Here is a 24,804-nt window from a genome sequence, read left to right on the forward strand (position 1 = left end):
AAGGTGTTATTAATAAAGTAATAGAAGTTTAAAAAAAATAATAATTATAGTTCAATATATTTAGCAGATTAAAAACAACCATGTGAAAACATTATATCCCAATTATAAATACGACAAATTATCACACTCTAAATAGAATCCCTCCCATTCTCTTATTAACTTCTTCCTGAATTCCACAAGTAGGTCTTTAATTTTGGCCACTGTGACACTGCGGAAATTTTCAAAAAGCTAAACCACTACTTGTAAGAAAGTTTTAAACCTGCATTTTTGAACTTTGGTTTGTTTACAAACCGTATCTCCTGTTTATATGATGGGGAAAACTCTTTGCTTTTATTTCTTAATTTACTTTTTTTTTTTCTTTTTCAGAAAGGATTTCACTATGCAGTTCAGGCTGGCCTTGAACTCAACTCTGTAGCCCAGGCTGGCCTCAAACTTACAGTAATCCTCCTGCCTCAGCCTCCTTAGTGCTGGGATTACAAGTGTGGGCCATCATGCCTGGCTGAAAACTCCTTCTTTTAAATTTCAAAATAAAGCAATGATAAAACATTAGATTTTGTGGGGAGAATTATACATAATCCACTGAAAACTTAGGTACTATCCCTGGTTTCATTTTTGTTTTTTTTTTTAAATTTAAATTCACTGGATCAATACACTTAAGAGATCCTGAACCCTTGATCTTAAACCCTTGATCTTCAAACTCTTTTGATCTGTATATCTCCCGTAACAAAGAAGAAAACTTTTACACATTCACCCCATTTGTAGTCCTAGGGAATGAATCCAGGGTCTCTGTACTGAGCTACATTCCCAATCTTTTTTATTTTGAGGCAAGGTCTCTCTAAATTGTTCAAACGAGGCTTGAACTTTTGATCCTCCTGCCTCATCAGCCCCTTAGAGTGCTGTGATTACCACCACACTGGCCAAGCCATGTATTTCTTACTTGCAAATTTTTAGTAAGAGTTCTTAATAAGAGTTAAATAACTTACCTTAAATGACAGGGTCTCACTATGCAGTTCAGGCTAGCACTGAGCACACTTTGTAGCCTAGGCTGCCTCGAACTCACAGTGATCTTTGTGCCTCAGCCTCCCGAGTGCTGGGATTACAGGCGTGTACCACCATACCCGGCACAATTTCATATTTTTAACAAGTTATTTAACTCTTAATAAGAGTTCAAATTATACAATAAGAGTTCTTTACTGATGTCTAATGGTTTATTGAAAGGAACAGTTAATGCTTAATTTTTTTTTGACCAATTTTGCATGCTTATATCTGATAATCTGAACACCTTAATTTGAAGACAACAATATGCAATATAACAACCATTGGTGAATTCCCACCATCTTGTCTACGGAGGCTCTGTAGCGTTTCTAATGTTTTAAAATTATTTTTAATTCTCTTTAATGGTTTGGTCAATCTTACATTCTTACATGTGGTAATTGGAGCCGCTTCACTGAAGATAACAATATGTAATATAACAACCACTGTTAGTTCCTATCATTCTGTTTTGAAACCCTGTATCATTTTTGTTTTTCCTTTGTTCTTTTGTCTATGTTGTTGTTATTTTGTTTTTTTTATTCTCTTTAAAAAGATAAGTTCTTAAACAAGTGTAAATATTAAAATTTTAGTTTTCTTAAAAATAAACCATTTAATTTTCACTATAGTGAAATGATGTGATTAAATATACCCTACTAAAAGGTCATTAACATAACACTGATTTAGAAAAAAATCTAAGCTTAGGTTTTTGGAAATGTGACTTAATATCTGCTAGTTTTGAAACAGGTAACTCACAACTCCGAATATACAGATCTCAAAAGTGAATGTATTGTATTTAAATTGTGATTATAAAATAGGACAAGGTATCTACCACTAAAGTATATGTCAGCTGCTTTTTTTAAAAATTCACTTCTAAGACAGTGTCCCACTAAGTAGTCAAGGCTAGCCTCAATCCTGCAACCCTTCTCTGTTAGTCTCCAGAGCAGCTGAGATTACAAGGAGGTGCCACCAACCCTAGCTACAATTTTATATATATATATTTGGGGGGCTTTTTGAGACAGGGTCTCACTAGGCAGTTCAGGCTAGCACTGAGCTCACTTTGTAGCCTAGGCTGCCTCGAACTCACAATGATCCTCCTGCCTCAGCCTCCTGAGTACTGGGATTACAGGCATGCACCACCACACCCGGCACAATTTCTATTTTTAACAAGTAAGTTCAGTGTCTACTAAAACTCTACAAGGCTTCTTAACAGGTTAGGACATATTATTTCTAAGGTTTTAATAGTATACAGACTTGAGTCTTTAGAGACAACATACATTGCTTGCAGTGGAAAGAATATGGACAACTTCTCAATTCCTATTTTCAAAACGCTCTCCACTGCACAAGTTTCTTTCAAAAAGCAGCTAATATCTCTTCCCCCTAGAAAAGATATCAATTGGATTTCTTTTTTCAAATATATCTGTCATATAAAATATCCTGTTAAATCCTTGTTTATTATTATTATGAAGATCAGAAACTTTGGAACCACTGTCTTTAAAAGAAACAAAAAAATAACGGGCAACCCCCCTTGGGACCCGTCTCTCTTAGACAAAAGCTTTCTCTCCCCCATTAACTATACCTTTCTTTCCCCCAATAAAAATTTCCTGCTCTTAAAAAAGAATACTATCCATCTTAAGTTAGACAATTCTTAAATACTATCTTAATATAATAAGCATAAAACCTCTATGTTGTACAAATTTTTAGTGGTGACCCCACATTACAAAGTATTAAAAAAACTGTAACAAAAGCTTCATCTCCAATCACTGTCCTCCTTTACTCTAGTAAGAACTTGCTATTTCTTGAAATCCCAACCATATTCTCATTTCCAAATCTTTGAATTTGCTTTTATTATCAGCCCGGTTTCAGTCACCTTTACTATCTTCTGGTCTCTGCTCAGTGTTCCCCCACCACCTTTCACAAAATAGAACTTCCTTCCCGTATCATCTTTCTATATCCCTTTTCCCTGTTTTATTGACCTCTCCAGCACTTATCCTCACCTGACATATTTATTTCATAGTCTGTCTCTCTTCACTCAAATGTGATCTTCATGAAAATAGAGATGTATTTTGTTCGCTCCTGTCTGTGATAGCACCTAGAACAATGACTGGCACATAGCATGTGATCAATAAACATTTGTTAAAGAAACACGTAACGAAGTAACATAATTTATAAATCCTCTGTGCCTGGCACATTTAAACTGCACTACACCGAAATGTGGCCAAAACTAATGAAAGCAACGATGCCAATGTCAAGCCTATACACTGTATTAACTCTCATTATTTCGGTGAGGAATCTCACATAATCTGTGAGATGTGACTTATCTATTTAACTAAGAATAGAGTTAGTGTACCAAAAATCAAGCTGTATATGAAATTTATCAGTACAGCTCAGTTTGTAGTATTCTTAGATTAAAATACGTGAATAGAATCCCAGTATCTTACTCTCCCATCAAGAAAATTTACTTGCACATTTTGGAAACTTATGTCATACTAATACTCATATTCTCCCATCTAGACGTCTGAGAGAGTTCCTCTCCGTGTGATTATCTTTTCTGATGTAAACTATTTACTAGTTAGAAGTATTAATCACTGCTAGTCAGCCCAAGTGACTATTAAAGTCTAACAGATTTTCCATAGTTGAGGTCCTTTAAAGAAAAGTACACTTGTGTCTCAACTTGTAGACTTTTGGCTTTGAGATCTGACTTTTCCTTAGCAAATACACACATTTTAAATTATAAGCATAGCTCACCTTAATGCCAAATATACTCTTGAAAAGATGAAATACATACTTCTATTAAAAAAAGGCCATATAATTCCCAGGTTCAAATTACACTGTCCCAAAATAGAGATTACAATTAAGGATACAATCAACAATATCACATATGTAAAAACTACTGTCTTTACAAATGTTGTGGCTGTTCATTTTAGTAATTTCTGTCTTGGTTTAGAGAGATCTTTTGTACGTGGAAAAAAAAAAAAGAAAGGCTGACATGTCCAGGTTATTTGACCTAGTAATATCCAAAGTGAGTCTGGAATCTAGATCTCATGACTAGTGAGTGGGTCAAGTTCCTTCCACTTTGATCAAGAGGATATAGGTGGGGACTAGTAATGGGATGCCGTGTGGAGAATAGTAAGGTAGTATTCAATGAAAGAAAAACTAAGGCAAAGAACAATTTATCATTGTGATTTCACCGAAATAGCAAATACTTAGCTCTTTATTTTGTAACACTATATCTTACATGTTAACAGAATCCATTCTAAGCATTTTATGGAAATTCATACAATTTGATGACTTCACACAAAAACATTGCCACTAACCACATGTACAAGTTAAAGTAAACCAAAAGCATAAGATAGAACCAAGTAGGAGATAATAGCAGATCAGTGACTCAATATAACATGGCAAAAAAAAATCTAGTGTGTCTTTAATAAACACTTCCAAGACAAAGGGAATACATCTTCCCTCTGCAAATACCAATCAGTTCCGTATATCATATATAAAAGCTTTCACTTAGAAGAAAACAACCAGGATGGTGAAGTGAAATCAAAGACACACAATATAGAAAAAGGCTGAAGAAAAATGTGAGTTTGTTGAGTCTAAAATTTTCTTATAAATACGGTATAGCAGTAGGAGAAAAGGAAGCAGTCTGACAGATAAGGAATCATATTTGCTAATCTAGTTTCTGAGGACAGAACTGGCAATACCATGTGAAATTCTTACAAAAATAAATTCTGGCTCAAAACCATGAAGAATAGTTTAGAAATCATCCCTAACTGTAAGTGATGACCTCAGGAGACAGAGCTTCTTTTCTTTCCATGTGTTCAAGTAATGCTACACTACTCTGTGGAGGGGCAGAAATGCTATAAAGAGGGATTAAACAATATATTAAGGGTTGAGTAGGTAACAAGTTTGGCCTAGAAGTAGAAGATCTAGTCTAAGGATTTTACTTAAACCTTGAAATTCCACACTTAAAGAGAGGGACAAAGACATAAAGAATTTCTCATCTTCCTTTCTAATAATAGTTCTTTTCAAATCTAGGACCTGGGACTCACCTGTGTTCTGAAGAAAAGTCTTTTTAAGTCCTTACAGGAAGACTGTGAAGCAAAAAATATGAAATGGGAGGCTGGGGTTATAGCCTACTTGAATGAACGTTCAGTCTTTTTTTTTCCTTCAATAAGTTCAATTGCAAAGATCTCCACTGCTCTTGGTTCCCTATAATTAAATAGTCACCTTCAGAGGTTCAGAGTGCCTTTATTCCCTTTGGATCCAAACCAAAGAAACAAACTCTCCAAAGAATATGATCAATGTGTGGTATGATTAATGTACCCTCTGAATACACTGTTATTTCCAAGTTGTATACTCTAACCAAAAGCCTTGAACAAAATCAGTACTACAAATATTTTATGTGATCTCTAAATCCAAGCAATGCCTAAGGTAAGGTTATTAATTTTTTTTATCAGGGCTTTTTCCTCACCTAAATGCAGGTTTAGAATAATATTACAAAGTTATCTATGCATTCTAATTTTCCTTAACTGAGGCTCATCAGCTTTACATAGTCTCTCCCAAACATTTTTACTCTATCCCATGTAATTAACTATTTTCGCTAATCAATTCTTATTTTTCTGCAGCTTAAGAAAAAGTCATTTTCTTCATGTCTGTTCTTGCGTATGTTCCCATACGTAAGATGACTATACAGATGCAACGTATTGCTTTACTACGACATAAAACTATGAATTAGATGTGTCCTTAGTTTTGTTACTAATGAAAGGAGACAGAAATGGCTATAAACAATAGTTACAGAAGGACATGCATAAGTTTTTATACACATACCTGAACTGTCTGAACTTGTGGAGACTGAATAACTGATGGCTGGGCCGCCTGGATAACTCCATGGACTTGAACTGTCTGCCCATTGGGCAGCTGTACTAAAGTTACGGTGGGAGCAGATGATGTTGCATGAGCTGCTGGCATAGATACCTAAGATGTTGAACATGGAAAAAAATTACCATTACAGCTACCTCCTTGGAATTACTCAAGTTCAATATAAAGTAACTTTTTAGAAGCAAAAACATAACCTTTCTGCTACATTAGTATTTCACTGAAGTGAAAGCAACCAATGATTAAATTCTAATATTCTTAAAAATAAAATCTCTACAGGTCCCCCTCCCTATTTTCAATCACTCCCAAATAACCAATAAAAAGTTACTTTAATGTAGTATCAAAATATGCAACACAGACTTTTTCTGAACACTAAATACCATTCTATAGGTAAGGTGCTTTTACATTTTCCTGTCTGCTTTCATAACTGATTTCTTGTTTTGCTCTGAAGAAACCAAAGGCTAAGGAATGGGATCTAAGACAAAAATAACAACTGCTTAAAGAGATTAATTTACCCAAGGTCAACAAATGTGCTAACCTTGAAGAAACGTGAAAGCCTTGAAGAAACATAAAAGCCTTCAAAATATATTAAATAAGCCATGTTCTAAAATCTTAATTGTTCTCAAACTTGGGCAAAACTGACCTACGCTAAGTCTTTAACAAATACACACCTTAATAATAAGCAACTAGTTTTCTCTTTTAAACTAATTACAAGGGTAACTTTTTAATTAATTAGAAAGTATTAACAGGTATTATAAATGAAAAATTCAATTTCCTCCTACCCTTGAAAATCACTAAACTCATAGTTGATGTTTTAAGAATGTGTTTTGATTCTGAATAAAGGAACAAGGTTGAAAGAATATAAAAGAAACCAATTTTCTCCTGGGGAACAAAGGTGGCAATTTTAATGAGTCAGTATCTGAGTTAAAAAGACCCTTCAGTTGCACATGTCTATCAACAGTATTTATTATTTTCATGTTCCATCATATTCAGAGTAGGAACTTTATTGGCTCACTTGGTAAAAAACTATTAGGACTTACGTGCCAGAAATAATGCTTTAACTGAAACTACAAAAATGAGACAGGTGCAAGTTCCGACCTCGAAGAAATTACTGGTGTGTGTGTGTGTGAAAGAATGGAGAAGACATTCTAGTAAATGCAATTCAGTGAGTAATGAGTTTTGCTAAGAAAAAAATGGACATACTGTGTTCAGCAAAGCTACTCAACCTAACCTAAGAGGCAACGCTACTAGGTAAGAATGTGAGTTCGAAACAGAGAATACCAGTTAGACATGATGCTACTGTGATTTGGAGATGGGAAGGCACAAAACTTCAGGCAGAAGAGGCAGTATTGTCTACACGACAGAGAAGGACGGACCGAGTTCAGACCTACTGGAGCACAGGAGTTAGCATGGAGTAGGAGAGACCATGACAGAGGTAATCAAGCCAGTCATGATCACCCACGTGTGTGTGTCACAGGGAGGAACATGGATTTTATCCTGTAGAGTATGGGGAAGACACTGAAGGATCTTTGAACTCCTGAATGTTACAGTGAGGTATACTTAGATCAATCACTTCAGTGGCAGCAGAAAAGATACAAATCACAGGGGTAGAAAAACACTAGAGGTGGAGAGAGCAAATAGGAAGCCTATACAGTAGTTAAGGTGAGATAATGGAGGCCAGAAACAAGGCATCAGTAGTGATCGGGATGGGAATCAAGTGACTTTATAGAAATCTGGAGCCAGACCAAACATGGCTTTATGAATGATTGGCTGAACGAGGTAAGAGGAATAAAAGGTGACATATGGTTTACATGAGAGAACTGGTAAGTGAGTATCAGCAAATGAAACAGAAAATGTAAGGACAAAGTCTTGTGTGGTTGGGACTGTGATGGAAAATGGAATTGAGCTGACATTTAAATTTGCAGAGGTGTTTAGCAGACAAACATTTGATTCTGAAGCTTTGGGAAAAGACTGCTATCACAGACAGGCTTTTGCACACTGGTTAAAACACAGAGCTTCTTTAGAAAGGAGGGAAAGCTATCCTTACTACCTTCTTTCGACCACTGTAAGTTTTTCTTAAAAGTTTTACCTGGTTCTAAAAATGTCACATATGCATTACCCATATTAGAGTCGCACTGTTTGCAAAATCAGTCTAAAAGGGACCCAACGATACTTTCTTCTTCACTAAAGTTTGAGCAGCAAACCTTAAGACTATTTAGAGCATTATCGTGTCTTAATTCCATAAAAAAGATCTTGTTGATATTTGAAGCAACTGTTACTGTTCTTTCCTGAGTCCTCTAGGATAAATTTAACAAGCTAACTCAATCCCTCCTCTACCCTGATCATTTTTCATAACAGCTCCTCTCATTTTAAGTTCATAAAACAGATGCATAAAGTACAAAGTAAAAATGCCTCACATTCTTTCTACTCAAAAGCTTATCATTAGTTTTTTTTTTGCTGTAGATCTCCTCAATTGTTTTTTAAGGCACATGAGAACATTCAGTTTTACAATACATTCTTTGTTTGTAAATATGTTGTTTTACAATACACAGTATTTTCCATACTATTAATAGTTTCCTTTATAAACCTTATTACTTAGAAACTTGCTTACGACAAGAAATCTACAATGTTCATCCTCTTACCTTAAAACCAAACACATTTCCCCCAAAAAGTACTGAATATATATAAGTGGAAACAGATACTAGCTTTCCTAAAACACAAATTTAATCATGTTACTCCACTTGTAACTCTTCCGTGATGGCTGTCCGATAACAGTCATTTGAACATGTGCATATAATTTTCTCCCCTGAATCCCCAATTATACTTCATTAACTTAACTTTTTATAGTCATACTCACACAAATATTAGAATGGGGAAAAGAGGTATAGTAATAAAGAGTTTAAGAGGCTGGAGTGCAGCAATAAAATGGGAAGATTTCAGATGGCCAGCTCATGAAGTGACAGTTTGATCTACAGCACAAAAATCAAGAGGCTGGGATATAGCACCATACAAGGTAGAGTGAAAAAAGAAGCGGGTAAGGAAGGCTGGTTGACTATTTTGTGAAAAACAATTAGAGATCCTCTTCCTAACTCTCCATGGAAGAACAAATAAACCTACCACATTTTGACTGAAACATGGGTATTTACTCTCTAGATGAAGGATTTCTTGATGCCTAACACCAGGTATTGCTTAAGGCAGCTACTAAACCCTAGCATTCTTTTCTCACTTGGCTCTCAGCACTTTTCCCTATAACCAGGGGATTAGTGAAGTTTCTGTGGAACCTGAGACTTCAGTACCAAGACTGAAAAATACTGTTACTAGGACAACTACAACCATCTACAGTGGAGCTTACATCTCACAGCTATTAGCCCCAGACACACCCACAAAGTTTTGAGGAACGCTTTTTAGTCCCCTTTTACTTACCTGTATGTGGTGCTAGGGATCGAACCTAGGTGTCACATAGCTAAGCATGTGCTCGATCACTAAGCTACACCTCTACTTTCTTGTTCCCCCTCTACTTTTAACCCTGGGAAGTCAATCACAAAGTATCAAACATATGGGGAAAGCCTCTAAAGTGAAAAATGGAAAGCAAAACAAATGGCAGTGAGGAGCTATATGGAGAAAAACCTAATTGCTATATGGAGAAATGAATTTGAAATAACAAAAAATATTCTCAGAGATAAGAGAAAATAAAAATAAGAAGTTCAATAGATGGGTTGGAATGTGTTGATGAAATCTCCCAGAAAGCAGAGCAGAAAGATAGAACACAGAAGAGAAAATGAGAAAAACTGTCCTGTGGATATAATGTCTAGACCACAGGATCCTGCAGAGAAATAAGAACACAGGAAAAAACCATCAACCAAGTAATTTAAATAAAGGTCCTCCAAGTAAAGACATGCACTTCTATTATAAAAAGAACCTCTGAATACAAGGGTTAAAAATTGATCCAATTTATGATAATGAATTTTGAAGTACTGTGACCAAAGAAATTTTATAAGATACCAGAGATACAAAATAAGAATTACCTTTCTCAACAGTGCTAGACTAAGCTAACTAAAGATCAATGCTTTCAAAATCCAAAAAAAGAAAAAAAATCTTAACCAAGAATTCTTTATCCTTTTTTTTTTCTCAAGGCACCATTAAATACATGCTCTACTACATCAGTACGAAGAACTCCACAAAAACAAGTAGAGTGAGAATGCCTAGGATGATACTATGCAGCAAATCAGGACTATCAGGCAGAATACAGTGTGACCAAAGGGACAGTTATATTGAGGACTGTCATCATCATGTCTGCTGGCATTTTTCCCAGACAGGATACTTGGATGAGGCCAGAGTCAGCTGTGCTTGCTTACTCCTATCCTTCTACTGATCAAGCCCCTGCCTCATCTGAGTATCCACTTTAAGTAATCAGCTATGTATTACTCCTGAGTGCTGGAGGTGAGCCTTGGTAATTCTAGGAGAGAACGCAGAACAGCCATTCCTCCTGACCAAACTGCTGCTGGAGTCCAGCATCTGGCCTGCATTTTCGCTCAGTTAAACACCTCCACCCACACTAACTATGATGAGCTTGCTATTTTCCAAGACTCACTGTTGCTTAGTGGTTTCTGTAGGAGCTTTTAAATTCTTGAGGAAAACTGAAGTTAAGACATACCAGAGCTTCTGCCAGAATTACTTTCTCCTTGGAACCTTCTTCTTAAACAGGCATTGTCACACTTTTACCTAGCAGGTTTATTCTCTTATTTGGTTTTACATTAACCATCTTTCTCACCATGTAAAGAGTTGTTAATAAAATATTTTAGGAAAAATACATGAGAACAAAAAGTAAATATAAGTGAATATACTCTTCATCACAGAATTTTTAAAACAAAGACAAAATGAATCAGGAATTATATTTAAAATATATAGGAAACAAAAACTATCATCCTTAAAATTTACTTGCATGACTTGTTTATCCTATTTTTAAAAGTTTAATCCTATATAAATTTTAGCTTTTGTATTATCTGATTTCCATTGTGTTACATACAGAAAAAAAGCAGCTGTTAGAACCAAGGCTTTCTTCCTTTGAGATCCAATTAATTTATATATCAGCTAAAAATGTAATTATTTCTGGATCGTGTCACTACAAATATACTGTATTAGTGTTTAATGATACATTTTACTATTATGTTACAGAATTAACACTATCATTTCTTTTGTTTTTGTTTTTTTTTTTTTCAGGTACCAGGAATCAAACTCACGACCTCGCGCTTGCCAGGCAGGCGCTGTGCCGCTGAGCTAAATCCCCAGCCCCAACACTATCATTTCTAAACACAGGCTAATACTAAGTAGCCATTGTGATATTCTAAGAATATCTCTGCTCACTATGTATATCTCTGGAATAAAAACTAAGTTCTTTTGGAAACATTCCTCTTGGAAGAGACACAGCTTGCAATCTCTCCATGTATTTTATACCTGGGCTAATGTGGCAATCTGTGGCTGGGCTTGAACTGTCATTTGTTGATTTTCAGCTTCTGTTACAGCTGCATCTCCACTCTGCTGGTTCTCTGCTCCAGATTCCATGGTCATTTAGTTACCTACAATAATATGGAAGAGTGTTACAAGCACTACAGTGCTTTGTACTTTTTGTGACGTTAAAGGCAAATTTCAAGATAGAAGTAAGTATATGTGGTGCTCAGGTTATCAAATGCAGTTAGATATCTTGTTAAAATATAATACAGCTGAATTATTAGCAAACTTGTCCAAATTTGCTAAGCTGTAAAAGCTCTTGTCCCTTCAAAAAAGAAAAAAATCTTTCCTTTCTCCTGGTTGTTTCTTCTGAATGGAATTATTACTCCATCTAGGAAACAAGAAACGATCCCTCTCTCCCACAAATCTCTCCTTAACAAAGCAGAAGAAAGCTAATGACCTGTATCTATGAAATACCGGTTTCATGGTATGCCTCTAATAAAGGTTCTTTTGCTCCTATGAGAGGAAAGCAGCAGAAAACTCATAAGCTAATTCTACAAGAGATTACCAATGAGTAGGACAAAATCAACCGAAGTTCTAAGAGCCCAAGTTGCAGGAAATCAACACAGAAAGGTGAAATAAATGACCACAGAGCCCCCAAATACTGAAAAAGTTATGGTGTCACTCTCCTCATTCCATGCAACAGTGTGCTACATTACACTACAGACAAATCAAATACTTTTAAAATGTTTAACTGTAAAAAAGTCAAGATTGTTTTTCTTTTTTGTTTGTTTGTTTTCTTCCGGTACCGGAAATCAAACTCACGACCTCGCGCTTGCCAGGCCTGGCGCTGTGCCGCTGAGCTAAATCCGCAGCCCCTTCAAGATTGATCTTTGTTACTTTTTGGTTCTTGTCTTGTTAAGAGCATAGTCCATCTGCTGGGTCATCTGACACTACATGGCAGCAATTTCTAGTTACATGAAGGTTAGAGAAATTTCTATCTGGGGAAGCAATCCTCTCTGAAAGATTCAAGAAAGAAGGGGATATTTCTAGGGTGCCACTGTTATGCAGGGGCTAGTGTACTACCTACAAAATAAATTTGTTATGAGGGATTACCTATAGTCATTCCACAAATAACACAAAATCCCAACACTTTTCCATAATATATTACGTTTATTTTATAACAGAAATTGATAATCAAAGTTATTAACTGATTCTTATGTATTATATACATCTTAGTATCGCATTCATAGGATTCTATAAAAACAAATTTTTACAAGTGACAGTTAAAAAGGGAAATGAAAACATCTGTGGGAAGTGAGTATCATTTGAAATATTAGAATCCATCAAACAAAGATGTCATACAGACTTGACTACCTCATTATTTACCTGTAACCAGGAATCGAACTCATGACCTTGCACTTGCCAGGCAGGCGCTGTGCCACTGAGCTAAATCCCCAGCCCTACCTCATTATTTACAACACCCATAAAGCCTCCAGGATCAGTACATAGGGAAAAATAATCATAGTAATACCCAAAATACAAAAAAACTACTAGTCAGTAAGAAAGCCTCATTATTGACTAGTTCACAATGATAAAGTTCAAAGGTATTTACTGTAGAGTTTTATCATGTTAAAAAACTGGAAACAAGCATACATCATTAGGAAGACCATTAAAAGAAATCACAGCATTACAAAGGAAAGAAAAGTGTATGACACACTGTAAAACAAAAACCCATTTATATTTTTTAAAAAAATCAAAGAACTGAAACAAATGATTGTAAGGTATGTGTGCACTAAACTGCGAGTGGCAGTTCTGAAGAGCAGGAATTTTGTAAGATTACTTTCAACTCGTATTCTTTACATGTTTTAAGCATTTCAATAGTGGTTGAAGGCCTTTTTCCCCTTCCTGTGAACATGGATTCAGGATTACTTGTACAATTAAAAACAAAACAAAGACAACAAAAAACCCTCAATACCAGCATATACAACATTTTAAAACCATGACCTAAAGCTATACTTCAATTATGATGTTGAGATACCCACTGACAAATTTTTTCAAATTCCAGAAACTTTTCATTAAATTACTATTTTTGTTTAAATTTAACCCTACATTTCCAAATAGTTAAAAAGAACTTTAAAACTTATCAAATAAATCTGGTTATCATTTGTGATAATTCACTTATATCAGGTATTCTTACAGTATGTGCTCTTTTAAACTAAAAATTCAAGGAAAATATCAAATGTAACAGAAGAAAGTTATATATGCTTTTGGTGATGGCAAGTGAAAGTAAAATATGTATTTTCAGTAACAGTAAAAAGAATTCATTCAGAGACAGTACTAAAACAAGAATGGACATTAAACAAATATTTTTCCAGAGAAAATTTTAACCAGAATTAAAATACACCTTTATCATCCCACTGCCTCCTTTGTAGATGGAATACACTCAACCATGAAGACTATTCCAAGGTACATTCTGTACGTTATGTTCTCATCCATGTGTAGTTTTACTCTATCATGTGATTAAAAGCAATCTAAGGAAGGCATAGACTGATCACATTTCTTGTTTCTATTCACAACACACTGAGACTATTGACTTTTTTAAAAATTTAGGACACACGACTTCTTTACAATGTTTTATCCAGAAAAAGACAAGATTTGTAATAAAGGAACACTATCACAAGCTAATATAAGTAAGTAAGGTTGCAAAGACACACTCAAAACAGGAATGGGATTTTCATCCTCAGGCCCTCCCTAACTGGATCACAATCACTCTTTTCAAAGTATGTGGTATCCAGAAACAGTAGCACATGCCTGTAATCCCAGTACTTCTAAGAGAATGAGGCTGGAGGATTGCAGGTTTGAGCTCCTCCTGGGCAGTTTAGTAACTCAGGAAGACACTGTCTCAAAATAAAAAAGGGCTAGAATGTAGCTGAGTGAGAAGAACCTGTGTTCAATCCACAGTACAGCAAAAAGAAAAAGAAAAAAAGGTGTGGTATTTCCATTTCCAATGGATAGGAGCCCTCAATTAAACTACTGGTGATTTATCATTTCATTCAGGGGGCCTATCAATCCTTTTTCATGGTAGGGAACAGCTTTAATTTTTATAACTCTTAGAGTAGCTATAAACCACTTGAGCAATTGTACAAATATAGTCTCTACTGGAAATTCAGTTCCTTCTCAAAGTGCTGGTGAGAATTATTCAAGGAAGAACTACTGTTTCAGATAAACTCTTGGACTCAACTAACACACACTCTTGGTTCTCATCTCAAAGCTATTCAATTGGACTAAACTCACACTTAAGTGCGTGTATTAATGTAGAGCTTTGAAAGCTTTTTTGGGCTTTTAGTTTACACCCTCAGGTATGAGGAGATGTGTAAAACTTGAGTTTTCTCATTAAACTTATAGTTATCAGTCTAGCTAGGAGGGCTGTATCCAGACACAGGACTAGCTAGTAGAGCCAATACATGGGTTTCTAAAGATCCCTTATTCACTAAACAAATGCAAACATTCTGGAAATGTTGGAATAAACCTGAATAATGCAATTAAAAAAAATATATCATGTACATAGGAACTTAGAATGCTGCATGAATATTGGGCCTGGAAGATTAGAAACGGAAGCCAGGCATGGTGGTGCATACCTGTAATCCCAGCTCTCAGGAGGCTGAAGCAGGAGGGAGGATCACCATGAATTTGAGGCCAGCCTCGGCTACATAGTTCAAGGCCAGCCCGAACTACATAGTGAGACCCTTTCCCAAAAACAAAACCAAACAAAACAACAATAAAAGATTAGAAACAATGAATCTTAAAAATCACTTATAATATTAGCTTGACAGTTTTCTTCCAATTCTAAATTTCTTGTTGACTGATGGTTAAGATTTGAAATTTTCATTATTTTTAAAAATTAATGTAAGACTAATTCTCTAGATACTGTGAACTTTTTACAAATTTCCAAGTCTCACGCCTTAGAAAAGAAAAAAAAATTCTAAAACCAGTTCACAGATACATACCATTTTGCTATAATGGTCTTTAGAATTCTACCTCAATATGGAAAGTAAAAAATGGTGTAAGTCTGTAATGTTATTCACCTCATCTTGAGAAATAAAGAATGCTGGTGGAGGCAACTGAGAAAGGAGCCTAATCTTTGGTGGGAAGCTGGGTTTATCACCAACTGGCATACTGACAAAGTGGATGATGGACAAATTTAAAATGTTTTCAGTTTTGTCACCTGCAAAAACAAGAGGGATGGATTAAAGGTCTTTTCCAATTTTAACTCCTCTCACCCTAGGAACTGAGATCACAAAAGGATACACACACACAGACACACACACACACCATTACACAGGCCATGGAAAAGTAGCAATAAATAATGCAGATTTACAGTGTAAAGGCACATTTAGTAAAATAGGCCATCTGATTTTGGACACGCACATATTGTTCTTTATATGAGAATGTGGTAGACTTTTAACAGTACCTCAAACAAAAAACTGCCTCAAGTTCAGAAGTCAATGAAGGGTCCCTCTCACATGATAAAACAGGTTTTTGCCTGTTATACTTTGCTCTGGTCATGGGTACCAGAATCAGTAAGTCATTCCTTTTCTCAGTTTTCAAAGAGAATAAAGCAGTTTTCTTTTCCAGTTTAGAAAGCTTTAAGAAATTTATCTGACAAACTTTCCTAATAGTAAAGGGATATATTACACTTGTATCCTTTCCACAGTAGAGTAATACCAGACATAAAAAAAACCTTAATAATGCTTTTAGGTAAACACTCCAGTGTAATGTCAAATTGAGTGCTTCCATGACATTTGAAAGAGAATGGTAGAATTCCAAAGCAATGTTAAGAATGAAAAGTTATTAATGAATTTGGAAAAGAGTAATGTATTTGATAAGAACAATGGTATGAGCAAAAGCTTCAACTATAGGCCTTTAGAGAAATGTGCAAGTCAGTGACTGGTATCAGACTTTATGCAGGCAGCAATGCAAAAAGCCCAATGATAATACAGAATGGTCACTCTAACGCAACAGGCAAAAGAGTATGAAAATGATGTCTCTTAAATTTATTGGCTAGGGATTTTTACAGTACAATGGATTTCCCATCTATTCTACACAGCAATATATCCTAGAATATGCCACAACTGAATAATCTACTTTCCTAAAATAAAACCTTAAAATTTATCTATTTATATTATAGACATTATATTTATATTAATGTATCTTATCTAAATAGCTACTGTGTATGTCAGGTATTGTTTAAATTATTAAAATGAACATAATACATTTTTAGAAAACTTTACCTTGAGTTTCTACTCTAGTCATAGAGGGCAGGGAGGGTAAACATGGAACACATGACAAGTCAAATGGTGCCAAGTGTGTAGAAAAGTAAAGCTGGGGAAGATGTTGGAGGGATTCTCAATATTCTAAAGACTGACCACTGAACCTTGCTGATAAGGGAGCAATGTTTAAATGCAGTCTTTAAAAATTTTTAAATACGCAGAGTACACCAAAAAAAATGCATACACAATTCAGCAGTTTGCCATACTAATATATCCCTGGAAGCTTATGGTCAGCACTTTGAGCACTTCTTGTAACTGTAAAAACCAAGGTAATATGTATTCATCTCATGTCTCAATAAATTTAGTATTTTTTGTTTTTTGAGATAGGGTTTTTCTATATAAAAAGGCTGAACCTGCAGGGAACCTTCTGCCTCAGCTTCCCAAGGACTAGGATTATAGGTGTGCACCACCACACCCAGCTCAATAAATTTAGTATTAAAATGTTTACAAAAGATTCTTTCCTGATGTATACATTTAAAAATAAGTATTGTTTTTAAATGTATTAGGCTATATTTTAAAACTGGTCATGGTTAATTTATAAAGCTGATAAATAACACGCAGACAATAGCACAAGCTTTATACACAGCTCCCTGCTCCCACATTTTGGAAAAAGAACAAACTGAAGGTATATAGCATTCTTCCCTTTTTGTTAGTGATTATTACCAAAAGTGGTAACTAGCTTCTCTGATGAGCTTTGATGTGCAATTTGATGAATATTTGTATTAAGCTGCTATAGGCAGGTAAGGAAAGTACTGACAGTTTGTCTCTTACTGAGTATAGTTCTGTAAAGGTACTAAGGTGACTTAAAATGCTATCCTATTAGTTAAGGGTTCAGTGGAGTCTTTAAGAATACTGAAAGTCCCTCCAACATTTTCTTTTACATTTGCCAATGCACAAAAAAACTTCATTGTTTATAATATTTAAGGTTGTATGGTACAGCCCTGAGGTCTTATGAATCTCTGAATATCCCTAGTTCTTTGGGAGGTCAGAGCTAAATGCAAAATGGCTGTTTTATCACTCCTACCACAGCATGGCTGTCTTTAGGAAAATTGAATTTTCACTCTTCCATGTCTAATTCGTAAACAATTCCTCAACAACAGCATTTCAGAATTGCTCAAAACAGATCAAAGTAACAAATGTTACTTTATAAATTTATGGGCAAAAAAATACCTGGGACATTAATTTCCTATTTCAACACAGTAATTTTCATAGTCACTTAAGTTTTAAGTAAATGGAATAGTAGGCTATGACTTTACAGCATAACTTTTGGATCCTTAATAGTTTTAGTACTAAGCTAGTTTATAAAGCAGAAGTTTGAAGACAGCTTCACTTTAATCAACGTAAAATTGCTTTTATAAAAGTAGTTTTTATAAAAGTAACTATATGTAGGAAATGTGATGCATTTTTCCCTTTAAGAAATTAGCCTCAAAAATCCACTCAGTAGCACTTCAAAAATAGACGTTTTCTTACAGTCATTTCTATGAAAGGCTCAAAGTATAAAAAGCTACCTAGTATTAGGTGGATGTTTGGGGAAAAAAGGGAACAGGAAGAGATGGGATGAAAACGTTATCTAAAATAATGCATAGTCATGGTTGTTGCTTTGCTAAGCAACACTGTCTCTTGGTGACCAGATGCATGAAGGCTTGTTCAGAGCCATAAATAATAAGTCTTACCTGAAGGAAAATAAGGCAAGTCAATTTCACCAGTACTTTGAAAATAAAAACAAAAACTTCAGAAAAATTCAAAAGATTCCTTGTTGAAAGGTACTACTGACCTAGTAACATAATCAGGGATGACTTATCATAAGTCATGCAATGTTTCCATAAATCACCTAACACTTTTCTGATTCATTTCTATTGAACACTTCCTTTAATGAAAGGATTTTTTGATAGGGTATGGTACAAGTTTAAAAATACATTTCTTTAAGATGGCATTCAGGTTCCCTGGCAATCTAAAACTACAAAAACTCATAAAATATAGCATTGAAATTAAATCGTTTGAGTTAAATCCAATTAAATAAATCAGGGTTTGTTTTATTAAATAACACTTCAAAGGTTTCCTTTTACTACATGCCGGTCTTTCTTGGTAGTGGAGGCTGGATAATACTGTTATTTATTATTAACACAATTTATGAAAGTATACAAACAAATTGTTCACGTTTTTGTCATAAATTCATCAAGTTGAAAGTACAGTTAAGTCTGTATTACAACTTTTCTTGCCTTCTACTATATAAAGTAGAGCCTGAAATACAGATCTGTTTCCATTTAAGGAATAAAGACTTTGGTAGGAGCACAGAGAAACTGTTTCTAAAAACTGTGTCAGAATTCACTTGGCTTGATAAATATATCCATTAATCACACTGCCTATTATAATTTGTTCCTTTAAAAAATATATAACCTCATTCTGTTAGGGTGTCATCAGTCTAATTTGAAGTCTACAGTCGAGGTTGACATGGGATTGGCTATGTGTCTGTGCATATACACGATGTAACATTTGCATATACTCCTTTTTTTCCTATCTGGCTTCAATGAAAGTATGCTATGTGTTTAAAACCAGCAGATTACTATTAGCATCAGAAACCAGAGCATTGACAAATTTGCAGAAATGACTGAACATATCTTACTCCTGTTCAAAGGGACATAAAATTAAGATAAATGACAAACACTCGTAAGTTTAACAACCAAAAAGAATTGTACAGAGGGGAAAAAGTAGAGGAAAAGAGGCAGCACAACATGGCTATTAATTCCTGGAAAGTTAAAATCTGTTGTGTAGTACCTGAACACTTTGCCACTTTGTTTAGTCATGATAACACTTTAGAAAATTAATTAAGACAGGGAAGAGCTGTAAGGTTGTATTAACAACACTTTCAGTTATCCTAAAAATTAAATAAAGGTACAAAATAACTGCTAGAAACTATTAGGTATCTGTGTAGGTGTTGTGGATATAGTTCTGCGGAGTATTTTTAGTTAATATATTTATGACAACAAAACAGTCATTTAATATTAGAACGATATGCCCAAATATACTTTTTTGCTATGGTTACCCTGGGGAGTTTGGATTCTGCTTATGTGATTTCCTTATATCCCTGGAATTCTGGATTGATGAGAGTTCCAAAGCAGTTGTCCACTTGCTGATATGCAGGTGACACTCCCCCTACCCCCATTTCTAAGTGAGGTCATGTTCCATTACTTATGAATGCACTCTTCTTCAGTTAAAATTCATAATTTGTATTTGGGTACTTACCTCTCCTTACAGCAGAATTAAATATAGGGGATTAAAAGGTTCACTAGGTTGTGGGAAGATGGATTTATTTTTCAAACATTTGAATAGAATATTAAGTACACTAAGCATTGGAGAACTTTTACATTAGGATTCATTCTTGGTGGTATACAGTTAATGAGTTTGGACAAATGTGTAATGATATGCACTCACCATTATAATACACAGAACGTTTTCCTTTATGTGCAGTTCTGGTAAAAGAGTCACTTCAAGTTTGTGTATCTTTATTTTTAATCTTGAAAGCTGCAACATCACATCCAACCTTTGAGGTAGATGTACTATTTTTACCACCGTGGTGCTAATTTCTGAAAGGTCATTTTGATTAATGCAATCACATAATATTCTTATGTCTCAGAGTAAGCAAGTACTACAGATAAAAAATCGGTTAATAAAAACTAAAAAACCTTAAAGAAAATCAGTATCCCCTGTTAAAAAAAAAAATAACAAACTTGTAATGTCAGTAACCATTAACCAAAACATAGATGTCCATTTCCTCTAACTTGCACAACTTTAAAGGAGCACTGGTTTTAACCCTTCCTCTCAAATTTATGATCCTGTAATAGGAATTCATTAAAGAAATGTTTTGTGCCATCTACCTCAGCGTTCTGCTGAAAACTGAGGGAGTAGTATATACATTATATATGAAAGAGTTTGACAAGTATAAGCTAATCCTTATGACTGGTTTACCTATAAACATATACAACTTAGTAATTTAAAACCATAAACTTTTATTTGGAAATGAAAGAATACAATGAATTATAGAAGGAAAGGAAAGGGTAACTGTCCATTTACAATAATTATTTCTACTGATATAGATGTAACTAATAACAATGAAGTACATTTTTTCGACAACCCACAAGGTGGGAAAAAAATGTTTGCCAGCTGCTCCTCAGATAAAGAATTACTACTGAAAACACACAAAGAATTCAAAAAAATCAGACCTCTCAAATTTAAAGACTCAAATCTGAGATGGATATACACTTCTCAGATGAAGAAATACAAATGGCAAACAATATATGGAAAAATGTTCAACATCATTGGTCATTTGAGAGGTGCAAATTAAAACAACACAGATTCCATCTCAGTAAGAACGGCTATTATCAAGAAATCAACCAATAACAAATGCCGGCAGAGCTGTGGGGAAAAAGGAACCCTTCTCCACTGGTGGTGGGCATGTAGACTGGTACAAACACTGTGGAAGTCAGTGTGGAGATACCTCAAAATGCGAGGACTGCAAGTCCCATTTGACCCAGGTACTCCCCTTCTGGGTATCTTCCCCCAAGAATTAAAAACACTGTACCAAGGCAATGTATGTTCACCCATGTTTATAGCAGCCTTGTAATAGCTAGATCTTGGAAACAACCCAAATGTCCATCAACCAAGGAATGGATAAAAAAGATGTGGTCTTTTTATGTAATGGAATACTATTCAGCCATAAAGAAGGGTAAACTGAAGACTTTTATAGGCAAATGGATGCAACTCGAAACCATACTCATATGTGAAGTAAATCGGACTCATGCGTAAACATCATATTGTTTCCCTAGCATGACAAACTGAAAGAGTAAATAAGATCCAAGATATACAATAGATACTGTAAAATGGGAAGAAAACTTCAAAAGGAAAGAGAAACTGGGATGGGGGAAAGAAAAGGGAAAAGCAAAAAAAAAAAGTATATACATACACAGGATAGTTAGGATAATTACACTACTAATTTCTCTTAATTCATTGAAAAATCCGTGCTAATGTTTGGACAATTAAATGCCTGTATCTTCTACTCTGAGTAACGAATTTAAAGGTAACAATATGCAATGTATTAATCATTGTTATTCTATTATCTTGTTTTGAAATTTAAAATTTTTTTCTCTTTAAAATAAAATTTAAAAAAAGAAATATTTTTTTCATGACCTTGGCTAGAGTATTTCCTCCAAGTGAGCTATTTATAAACCAAAACTAGTAGTTTCTTAACAAAACTTTAGTCTCCACTAATAAAGCAAGAACCTTGAAAACTTTCATTAAAAAGAGAGAGTGCAACATGTGACCTGAGTTGGGAAATGGTGCAGTTACCAGTTGCCATTAAATGAATTGTAAATATTTTTATTTTCTAGAAAAAAAAGAGAGATAATGCTACACAAGAATGATGAAAACTATACTTTACTATGAGGCTCTATAAAACTATACTTTACTATGCAGCAAGTGTCTCATTTAAATTCCCCAGGGCCTGGTTTAGTGCTTTGTAAAACAAGAAACAAAAAACAAAGGAGTTACTATTTCCTTCACGCACAGAAATTTACATAGTGGTTTATGTATATATGTATGTGTGTGTGTATATATATATATATATACACACAGAGAGAGATAATAAATTCTCAAAATATACCCAATTAAGATGTTTCATTCAAAGTTGTCATTTCTTGATTTTTATCCTTGCTTGTTTTCATCAATCACTCTAAAGAAGGGATATGGACACAGATGAAGGGCAAAGACCAGAGCTGGAACTAGAGTATAACTCCAAATATTGATGAGTAGTTTTAGTTATTTTTCAGTAAATACCATAGTTGTACCCTATTTGTTCAGCTTTCAGAGGTATTTAGAAAATACTTATAACAGTTAAACAAGAACTTATAATATTCAAAACATGATTCCAAAGAGCAGGCAACAAAAGGAAAAAACAGTTGAATTGGAGGTCATCAAAATTTAAAACCTTTGTGGTCCCATCCAACCCAGCTATCCCCCTGCTGGGTATTTTCCCAGAAGATCTAAAAACATCATATCACAGTGATATATGTGCACCTATGTTCATAGCAGCACAATTTGTAATTGCTAAAATGTGGAAGCAACCCAAATGTCCATCCACCGAGGATTGGATAAGAAAATTATGGTACTTTTATATAATGGAATATTACTCAGCTGTAAAGAAAGATAAACTCGAGGCCTTTATATTTAAATGGTCACAACTAGAGACCATACTCATAAGTGAAATAAATCAAACATACATGTGCAAGCACCGCATTGTGTCACTAGTGTAAAACTTGAAAGAGTTAATTTAAACTCGGAGGTATGATAGACACTGTGAAATGATAGGAAACCAATGAAGAGTAAAGGGCTTCTGGGATGTGGGAAAAGAGAAGGGAAAGAAGGAGAAATTTTGTATGTATGTATATACAGGATAGATAACATGGTTGTTCTATCTGCTGTTTCTATGCTGAAAGAAACTGTCAATGAGTCTTTGGTTGACCAGTATTGCATGTCTATATCTGTTTTCATGAGAAGCCACTTTGAAGATATCAATATGTAATACAACCACCATTGTTAATTCCCTACCACTTTGTTTGTAACTCTGTATTGTCTGTATTGTGCTTGTGATATGCTGTAAAATGTTGTATGTCTGTTAATGTTTCCCTCCTTTTATCCTTAAAATAAAAAAATAAAAAAAAAAATTTAAAACCTTTGTGACTTGAAGAACACCATCAAAAAGTGAAACCACCACCCACAAAATGGGATAAAGTTTTTGTAAATCACGTATCTAATAGAGGGACTTGCATCTAGAATAATAAAGAACAATTACAATTCAACAAACAGAAAAACAGCCCAAGTTATCTGAATAGACATTTCTTGGAAGATATCCAAAGGGCTAATAAGCACATGAAAAGTTACTTGACATCGTTAAGGAAATGTAAACCAAATCTACAATGAGATAGCTCTTTGCACTCACTAGGATGATATAATAAAAAAGGTAATAACAAGTGTTCCTAAAGCTGTAGAGAAATTAGAACCCTCACACAGTGCCAGAAGGAATGCAAAAATTGTGCAGTAGCTTTAGGCAACAGTCTGGTAGTTCTATACTTGGTAAACGTAGTTACCACCTAACCCAGCAATTGAATGAATACATGTACACTTGTAAAAAGTGGCACTTAATAGTCAAAAAGTCCAAATGTCCATGAACTACTGAATGATTAAAATGCTGAACACTCATATTGAACAATTACTTGGCAACAAAAAGAAGGGAAAACTAACACAAGTGAGAACATGACCTTTGAATAAATTAAATGCCAAGAAGCTCATCACAATGAACGGACAGTGTGTGACTACAGGTAGATCTATAGACAGGAAGTAGAATAGTTGGTTAGGATTGGGCATATGGGGAGATTGAGATTGAGGGGTAATAGCTGAGATGCAGTATTTCTTTTGGGGTAATGAAAACATCCCAAGGCTGACTGTGGTAACACGGGTATAATTTCACAACTTTGTGAACATGCTAAAAACAACTGAATTGTACACACCAATTGGGTGGACCATATGGCATATGAGTTATATTTCAATACAGCAAAAAAAGAATCTATGATGTCCATTTTTAAACCGCAATATATTGGAAATCTGTATTTTAGGCCAATTCATTATATCATTCCTCTCTCTGTATGTATCTTTCCCTTCTCTTATGTGATATTTGAAGTTCTGTGGCTCACACGTAGGGTTCCCTATACTGCAAATCCATACTTAATTCTCTTCAACCAATGAATGTGCGTATCAAGCTCATTCTACTTCTATGTCTTCACTTTTGTTTTCCATGTCACTACTTAGAATACACTCTCTTTTATCTTTACTTATCCAAGTTCTTCTGTATTCAACTTAAATACTACTTTTCCCCATTAAGCCCTTTCTCTTTTAAACCCTATAAATGCTAGAAGAGCATTAAGGTCTTCCATGTATAAACCATTCTTCCTTATACTATTTCATCATCTCTACTGTACTACAAATTCCTTGAGGGCAGGAGCCATAACTCAGGTTTCACTGTTTACAGGAACTACAATAATCTTAATTTAACATCCAGATATTTTTA

General features: G+C 34.7%; 1 protein-coding gene across 7 annotated transcripts in view; it reads right to left on the reverse strand.

The window, feature by feature from the left end:
• Creb1 (cAMP responsive element binding protein 1) overlaps positions 1-24,804 on the reverse strand; it is a 66,228-nt gene that overhangs the window by 34,855 nt on the left and 6,569 nt on the right. For 4 of the 7 annotated variants that reach the window (XR_001236401.1, XM_013520691.1, XM_013520690.1 and 1 more), the window contains exons 2-4: positions 11,362-11,483; positions 5,860-6,006; positions 5,082-5,123 (exon numbers count right to left, since the gene is read on the reverse strand). Coding sequence is in view for 6 of the 7 variants with exons in the window: in XM_013520691.1 (XP_013376145.1) it covers positions 5,082-5,123; positions 5,860-6,006; positions 11,362-11,475 (303 nt within the window). In the remaining variant the exon portion in view is untranslated. The remainder of the gene's footprint in view (positions 1-5,081; positions 5,124-5,859; positions 6,007-11,361; positions 11,484-24,804) is intronic. The other 3 variants (XM_013520692.1, XM_005396982.2, XM_013520693.1) reach the window with 2 other exon arrangements.

The sequence above is a fragment of the Chinchilla lanigera genome, unplaced genomic scaffold, assembly GCF_000276665.1.
Source record: "Chinchilla lanigera isolate Chin_1 unplaced genomic scaffold, ChiLan1.0 scaffold00056, whole genome shotgun sequence".
NCBI classification, from domain to species: domain Eukaryota; kingdom Metazoa; phylum Chordata; class Mammalia; order Rodentia; family Chinchillidae; genus Chinchilla; species Chinchilla lanigera.